We start from the raw sequence: 7,940 nt of genomic DNA, 5'->3' as shown, positions 1-7,940 counted from the left end.
AAATAACTCGCATCAGGAAAATATTTCTATAACTAAATTATAAATCAAAAATCACATTTCTAAAAAAGTAGACTCTAACATAAGCTTACCAAAATGGTGAAAAAATATGTCTGCATAACTAACGTTATTTTGCATAATGTTATATAAATTCTATTTACAAGTTTGCTATAATGGAAAAAAAAGAAGATAATAGTCACAACAATATCTTTTATAGTTTAGAAAATGAAACACCTCCTACAGATTATGGTGGAACTCTTGTTTTCAATTAGAAGATCAGTCGGGAAAAATGGAATTCTTCCGACTGATGGAATTCTTCTGACTTAGAAAGCTCTCCCTGCTGAAATAAGACGAGAGAAGATAATGTTCCGTAAGAACTGGGTTTTAAAATATCATGTGCAGACCGAAAAGAATATGCAGTTTTGCAAGACTTCGCATACGAACTTATGAAAAGTCTCAAATTTTCATAATTCGTACTGAAACTAACACTATAAATATTTCAAAGCTCGAAATTAAGTTTTCCAAAAACATTTATTAAAATTGTAAGCGCAAAAATTCAAGTTCATCATAAAAGTAGTTTTAAAAATGTTTTTCGTAAACTGGCAAAAAGAAGAGTTTACAATCTCAAGTTCATCATAAAAGCAGTTTTAAAAATGTTTTTCGTAAACTGGCAAAAAATATAAGAGTTTACAATCTCGAGTTCATCATAAAAGTAGTTTTAAAAATGTTTTTCGTAAACTGGCAAAAAACGAGTTTAAATATATTTGAATTTCGCTAAAATCATTTGGATTTTTTTTAATAGTCTGCTAAAATTAGCAACACTTATTTAAGTTTTACAGGAAAATATTCAGAGAACGTTTATACGATCATTGGGAATAAGGGTTAAGTTTTAGGAAACAGGCTCAGTTTATGATATATCAGGCAGGCGGTAGCGCTGCTTATATAGGGATGTCACAGAATGTTCGAAATGGTATTTTAAATATCTCCTCAATAAATCATCAGAACTCTACAATACTGTACAGTGTTTCCTTTTATAACAATATCTATGCAATGACTGAGTCACAAGTTCTGTGAATGTATGTAAACATCATAGCAAAAAGTCTGAATGTTTGTTCTTCTTTCTTCTGCTTCTTTTGTATTAGATGATAACTCAAAAACCATAACAATGGTGTCAACCAAATTCACTGAGGAGACATAGTTACAAACTGAGTATCCGCTTTTATAAGTATTATTAATAACTAGTAGTAATTAAAAAATCATAATTCTAGTGTAAACACTGTTATCATTACCTCTTGAAGTTACATAATTTGGTGTTCCTTTAAAAAACTTACGTACAGGGTAAAATAACAATTACCAACAATAATAGATAAAAATAAATATTACAGTTCGAACCTCATTGTATTTAGAAATTGGTTATAAATACAACCTTCCTATGTCTATTGAAACACTGCATTAGGAAAAAAGGAAACAAGTAAAGAAAAACTTTTCAAAACTATAGTAAATGTAGAGATGGTATTTGCATTATCCCTACATAATAGCATAGACAAGAATTAACATATAGCAATCTGTTAATATTCTACTACACCGTGTACCTGTGCAATTATGTAGAGATGATGCAAATGCCATCCCTGCATTTACTTCCTTTAAGGAATTTTTTTTTCTTTGCTTGTACTATTAATTTCTGCAATATTAGGGTCTGGTATTATAAAAAAACGAGGGTTGGTGTTGAATTAAGAATTAATATAAATGTTTAAAGTAATGATACGTTTAGTAAGATATAACTACTACTTTGTTCCCTTAGAAACGATAGGTGATCCAATCCAATCCAACCCTGGTAGGTATTTAGGTTTAATAACCCAGGGGTGGTCAGAAATGTGTTGAATTTCTCTTCGCCCCTTGCTTGGCTTATATGGTAGTTGAAGCTCACATATTGATTAAAATTTGGGTTGCCGGATCAAGCGAGAGGAGAGACTGAGAAGAAGACCGGAAATGCTGTTTTCATGTTGTTGGACATGGCACACAAGATCAAAGGTTCACGAGCAGAGATACCACAAGGAGATCGCCCGCCCATGCGGCCGTCACAACCAGTCTCGGGAAGAACAGAAGACCAGAACCATAGTTTATTGACATTTACAAGGAACATATAATATTTATGTATAATAATGATTTCAGTAGACAATAAGACAAACAAAGTTGACAATACATGAGAAATATAAAAGCCAGTGTGTCACGTCACATCACGCTTGATTTTTACCTGATTTTTCGAAACAGGAGAGTCATAAAAGCCAAAATGCATTTATCCAGATAGAATAATTAAATTACTGCCTGCCCATTATGAATTTAGTGACGGGAGGGGGCGCAAGGGGCCGTGAGGAGGGCGGCTGAAACCTTGTAAGTGTAGTAAATGTTGGTATGTATAATAAGAACAAAAACCGAAATATTGTTACTTTTTTATGAAATCATATTTATCTCATATGGCTTCCGAACAAGTAGTATAATTTTTGTTATGCATGTGTTAACATGGCTTCATGACCAGTAGTTTATTTGTTAATTATGTTTTAGTATACTTTCCTGGCCACTAGTTTATTTATTAGACTGTGTTATTGTGGCTTCTTGATCAGTAGTTTATTTGTTAAACGTGTATCATTGTTGCTTCCTGACCAATAGTTTATTTGTGAAAGATTTATTGGTGTTGCGTCCTGACCAGTACTATATTTGTTGAACATGTATTGGTGGTGCTTCCTGACCAGTAGTTTATTTGTTAAACATGTATTGGTGTTGCTTTTCTGACCAGTAGTTTATTTGTTTAGCATGTTTTAGTATGGTTTCCTGACCAGTAGTTTATTTGTTTAGCATGTTTTAGCATGGTTTCCTGACCAGTAGTTTATTTGTTTAACACATATTAGTATGGCTTTCTGACGTGTATATGTCAGTCATTTATTTATTTGGGAAACAAATTTGTACCTTCCTAATTGGTTGTTTATTTATTAAGCATGTATTAGCATGGTTCATTTTCAGTTAGAAAAGCTAGTTGCAATGTTTTGACTATACTATTTGTACCGTGAAGGCTAATATTATATTCTAAAAGAAACTGGAGATTAAAATTACATTAATAGAGCTTAAAGTGTTGGAAATTATATTGTGAGGAAATAGTACCTTTAAGCAAAGTAAAGAGGACATCTTTTGCGTTTGATAAAAATGTTATACATTCATTTTTAAAGATAGAAAAATCAATTATTTCATGAATACCGCTTTTAAGAATACGAAATGATCATTTGTTGATTTTGGTTGTTTGTTTCTTCTTAAGCACAAAGCTAAACAATAGGCTATCTGTGCTGTGCCCACCAAGGGTATCGAAACCCGATGAGAATGTGTTATGAGTCTTCAGACTTCGTCATTTGTTGAAAGATTAAACATATACAACAAGAATTAGCGTATTAAGAGTTTCAAGAAAATGATGTCCAGTGAGAAAAAAAGGGAATTAAGTTACTGCTGTTTAGTAATACTGTCAAGAAAATTAAAATTCTGAGTAAAAGCGTCGAAAAGGAATAATCGATACAATTTTGATTAGAATGACAACAGTGTTTTAAAATTTGAATTAAATAAGAATTGTGATTAATAGTCCAATTGTTTGTTTGTTTGTTCTGAATTTCGCGCAAGGCTACACGAGGGCTATCTGCGCTAGCCGTCCCTAATTTAGCAGTGTAAGACTAGAGGGAAGGCAGCTAGTCATCACCACCCACCGCCAACTCTTGGGCTACTCTTTTACCAATGGATAGTGGGATTGACCGTCACATTATAACGCCCCCAAGGCTGAAAGGGCAAGCATGTTTGGTGGAATGGGGATTCGAACCCGTGACCCGCAGATTGCGAGTCGAGCGCCCTAACCACGTGGCCATGCCGGGCAATAGTCCAATAATAGCGATTAGTGACTAAAATGTTATTATAACGATCAGTGGGTAAAGGTCTTCACAAAACGTTTAGTGGAGAGTAACAATGTCAATGAAATGACGACCGGTAAGTAAGTGTTAACAAAATGGCCAATAACGAGTAACAATGTCCGTTAAATGTTTGTTTATTTGTTGTTAAGGAAAAAGATACACAACGGGCTATCTGTGTTCTGCACATCGCAGATATTGAAACCCGATTTTTAGCGTTATAAGTCCTCAGACTTACCGTTGAGCCAACGGGGAGTGTCAATGAAATGATGAATGGTGAGTAACAATGTAAAAGAAAATTGTGAAAAGTTAGTTTATTTTTCAGTAAAATCAGACATGTAAAGGGTAATCAAACAGAAATGTTACACAATTTAGTGAACAGTTGTTTAAAGAAATATCACTGAAACATGCCCCTATTTTAATCATTACTTAGTGATTAATCAAGTGTTTAAACCCTTCACCTGATGTGTTCCAGTAGTAGATTAGCTTCAGGCAAAAAGTTTGCATTTTTGGTAGTAACTGGGCTCCATTATTTATGTCATTTCCCATAGAAAATAATTAAGGAAGGTTTTATGCAGAGCTTACGTTGTTTTCAGAAAACAGGATATTTTCATTGAATAAGAAATCCAGATCATTAGTGTCCTCTGATGGCAAAACAGGTCTATGTTGAAAACCAGTTAAAGGTTGTTCCATTAGCAGGTTGTAGTCTGTAGTGAGAAATATAGAAAAAGAAGTTAGAATAAGCTGTAAAATAGTAGTTGATAGAGTAGATAATGGTATAGCGAATAAGAAAGGAAGTTAGAATAAGCTGTAAAATAGTAGTTGATAGAGTAGATAATGGAATAGCAAATAAGAAAGGAAGTTAGAATAAGCTATAAAATAGTAGTTGATAGAGTAGATAATGGAATAGCGAATAAGAAAGGAAGTTAAAATAAGCTGTAAAATAGTAGTTGATAGAATGAATAATGGAATAGCAAATAAGAAAGAAAGTTAAAATAAGCTGTAAAATAGTAGTTGATAGAATGAATAATGGAATAGCAAATAAGAAAGAAAGTTAAAATAAGCTATAAAATAGTAGTTGATAGAGTAGATAATGGAATATGAAATAAGAAAGATAGTTAGAAACCCATAAAAACTAAAACATGGCATTTGTCATTAGCCCCCTTCCAAAAAGAAAATCAAAAATAAAAACTTTGTTCTTCAAACAACTAGCATAAATTATAAGTTTTAACAAAATAGCACCTAAGCTAGACTTAGATGACTAATGCTTTCCCTATACATCTGCTAATTATGACTTGGATACGAATGTGTGAACAAATGTCGGTTTCTTTACATATGTGTGAGTTAAGGTGTGATAATAAATTTTGTATGTGAACGTACACAAATAATATGTAAGGCAGTAAGTCCTATATACATATACACACAGATATATACTGACATACAGATACACACACGGATATATATTGACATACAGATACACACACACACACATGCACTTGTATATCATTTTATATAAGAAATGTGAGTCAAATAGCAAGAATATATGTGATCTTTTGTGAATATGATTGTACATTAAGACCAGCCAGTGAAACATTTAGTATGTTTCATCATTCAGGCTTCTTTTTTATCGTTACTATGTCCCTCAAGAGCTCCAGAACTCGGGCTATGATGAACACGTTACCTTGTGGAAGATTGTTAGAGACAAATAGTTCTGCAGTGAAAGTAAGGTCGATTTCATCAAGAGTAAAGCAGTTTTTGGTTGTCCCTAAGCAGCTGCTATCACGATCTGAAGAAGAATCGTTGAAATCTCCTGTGATGCAAAGAGAAAAATTTTCTTGGACGTTATGATAACATCGTTATTACCAAATATGTTACTTAACTGAAAATTATTGTCAAAACGTATCAGCTCAAGATGCACTTACCAAATTAGTAGGTTATTAAACTATTGCAATAAAAATATCTATAAATATGCATGTAAAGATTGTAAATTTTCTCTAGCAGCGACTTCTCTGACTATAACATCTTTATTTGTGAAATCCACTAAACTAGGAATTGACCGAGTGTCGTACAAATATTTTTTTGTTGAAAGTTGAGAATTTTTGAAAAGATGAAATTATAAATACATAAAAAGAAGCATTACACGTGCTATATTTTATACCAAGTATAAATTGTTTGCTTATTTTGGAATTTTCGTGTAAAGCTACTCAAAGGAATATCTGCGCGTAACCATTCTAAATTTAACTGAGACACTAGGGAGTTGTTGCTGAATTTCGCGCATAGCTACTCGAGGGTTATCTAGCGGTCTCTAATTTTGGTAGTAATAGACTAGATGGAGGGGAACTATCTAACATCAAACACCACCAATTTTGGCGCTCTTTTAGTCGAATAATTGGACTTGGCCTCCAATTCTTTGTTCACACTTGTCTGAGTGAATAGTGTGATGTGATCGACATTCTTTTAGTGTACCATGTTGTAGATCGCCTACTTCCGACACCACTTTTTACAGTCATGCTACACATGTTGTTCGCTTTCTCTTCAACTTTATCAAACACTATACTTATTCTTATCAGAAATTGACTCATACTGATATACATAACAAATTGTTGTCTATTACTATAGTCAACAACACGTGGATTTAGAGCTAGGTTTGGTTTCTTATTAGCAATATTTCTTTCTTCCTTCGCCTTTCTCTAGGTTTATTATTTCTCTCTCACATCCCCTCGTCTTTCTTTTTTCTTGTGTTAAGGGTCTTACTTTGATATTCCTTTCTCAAAAACCACGCCGAACACATCTGTTTCCCTTATATCGGATTACAAAGTCTCTTAACCAGAGGGGTTCCTTAATCTTCACAGCGGCTAAACAAAAAGGCGTTGACACGCTTAATCATTTTGGGGTTTTGGATTCAGTACCATAACTAACTGATTCACCTTAATTTCTCAAAGTATGGAAATGCAATCCACTTGTATTTTTACTTCAATACTTTTGATAAGCATGTTATCTCAGCTATTTGTATTTTATGTTTTTATTTATTTTTTAATTAATTAAAGTATATTTATTTTACAATCAGTACAGTGAGTGACTTTTTGGAGAAAAATTGATTATCTGGTTTATCAAATATATAAAACTTTGTTTACTTTACCAGTTCAAATATATTTCGAAACCCCGTCGCCGAACACGTTATAATGTGACCGTCAATCCCACTATTCGTTGGTAAAAGAGTAGCTCAAGAGTTGGCGGTGGGTAGTGTTGACTAGCTCCTTTCCTTCTAGTCTATCACTGCTAAATTAGTGACGGCTAACGTAGATATCTCTCGTGTAGCTTTGCGCGAAATTCAAAACAAACCAAACTATTAAACTCCTAATTTTTATAACCCTTTCTCAACACCCACTCTGAACACACCTATTTCTCTAATATCGAATTACAACGTCTCATAATCATAGAAGGTTCCTCAATCTCCACAGTGGCTAAACAAGAAAGATGGTCGTTCTCTACAATAATTGTCTAACGACTTAGAGTGCTGTAATCTCCTAATCCCTTAAGGACTGACCAAAAGTCGTCCGTTTTCTCACCTAACTAAACTCCAACCAATGGAGTCTTACACCAAACTTATAACACACCACAGTTCAAAACTACCGAGTGCATTGTGGCAAGAACGGGCTGCAAACCATGATTCCTTGGATTGATAGTCCGAGCAGGCTAACCACTTGGCCATGCCCGGCCCCCTATGTATAAATGAATATTGTAACTAGAACTGGCATAAAATAAGTGAACATTTGTGTCATTGAATACACTGTACACGAGTACTTTATTTATTGTGAAAAATATTTGTGGACAGTGCACTGTTTGGAAGCAAAATATAAATAATCTATTTGTCAACATACATTCTGGACGTGGGAATTTCATGAAAAGAAATAATATTTTATTTTGTTTTTCGAATACAGTGTTTATGTTCAATGACAAGGAACCCACTTTGAGACTAATAATGGTTGGAGACGGCTTGAATGG

At 33.5% G+C, this 7,940-nt stretch overlaps 1 protein-coding gene across 1 annotated transcript in view; it reads right to left on the bottom strand.

Moving 5' to 3' along the window:
* Positions 1-251: 251 nt before the first annotated feature.
* The window catches only part of LOC106478519 (interferon regulatory factor 1-like), an 11,904-nt gene continuing 4,215 nt past the window's right edge, over positions 252-7,940 (bottom strand). The window contains exons 3-5 of the mRNA XM_013939068.2: positions 5,617-5,745; positions 4,521-4,642; positions 252-337 (exon numbers count right to left, since the gene is read on the bottom strand). Of these exons, the coding sequence (XP_013794522.2) occupies positions 266-337; positions 4,521-4,642; positions 5,617-5,745 (323 nt within the window). The 3' untranslated portion in view covers positions 252-265. The remainder of the gene's footprint in view (positions 338-4,520; positions 4,643-5,616; positions 5,746-7,940) is intronic.

This window comes from Limulus polyphemus, unplaced genomic scaffold, assembly GCF_000517525.1.
Source record: "Limulus polyphemus unplaced genomic scaffold, Limulus_polyphemus-2.1.2 Scaffold220, whole genome shotgun sequence".
In the NCBI taxonomy this organism is placed as follows: Eukaryota; Metazoa; Arthropoda; class Merostomata; order Xiphosura; family Limulidae; genus Limulus; species Limulus polyphemus.
The sequence above is the reverse complement of the archived record's forward strand: the minus strand, read 5'-3'. Positions and strand labels throughout refer to the sequence as shown.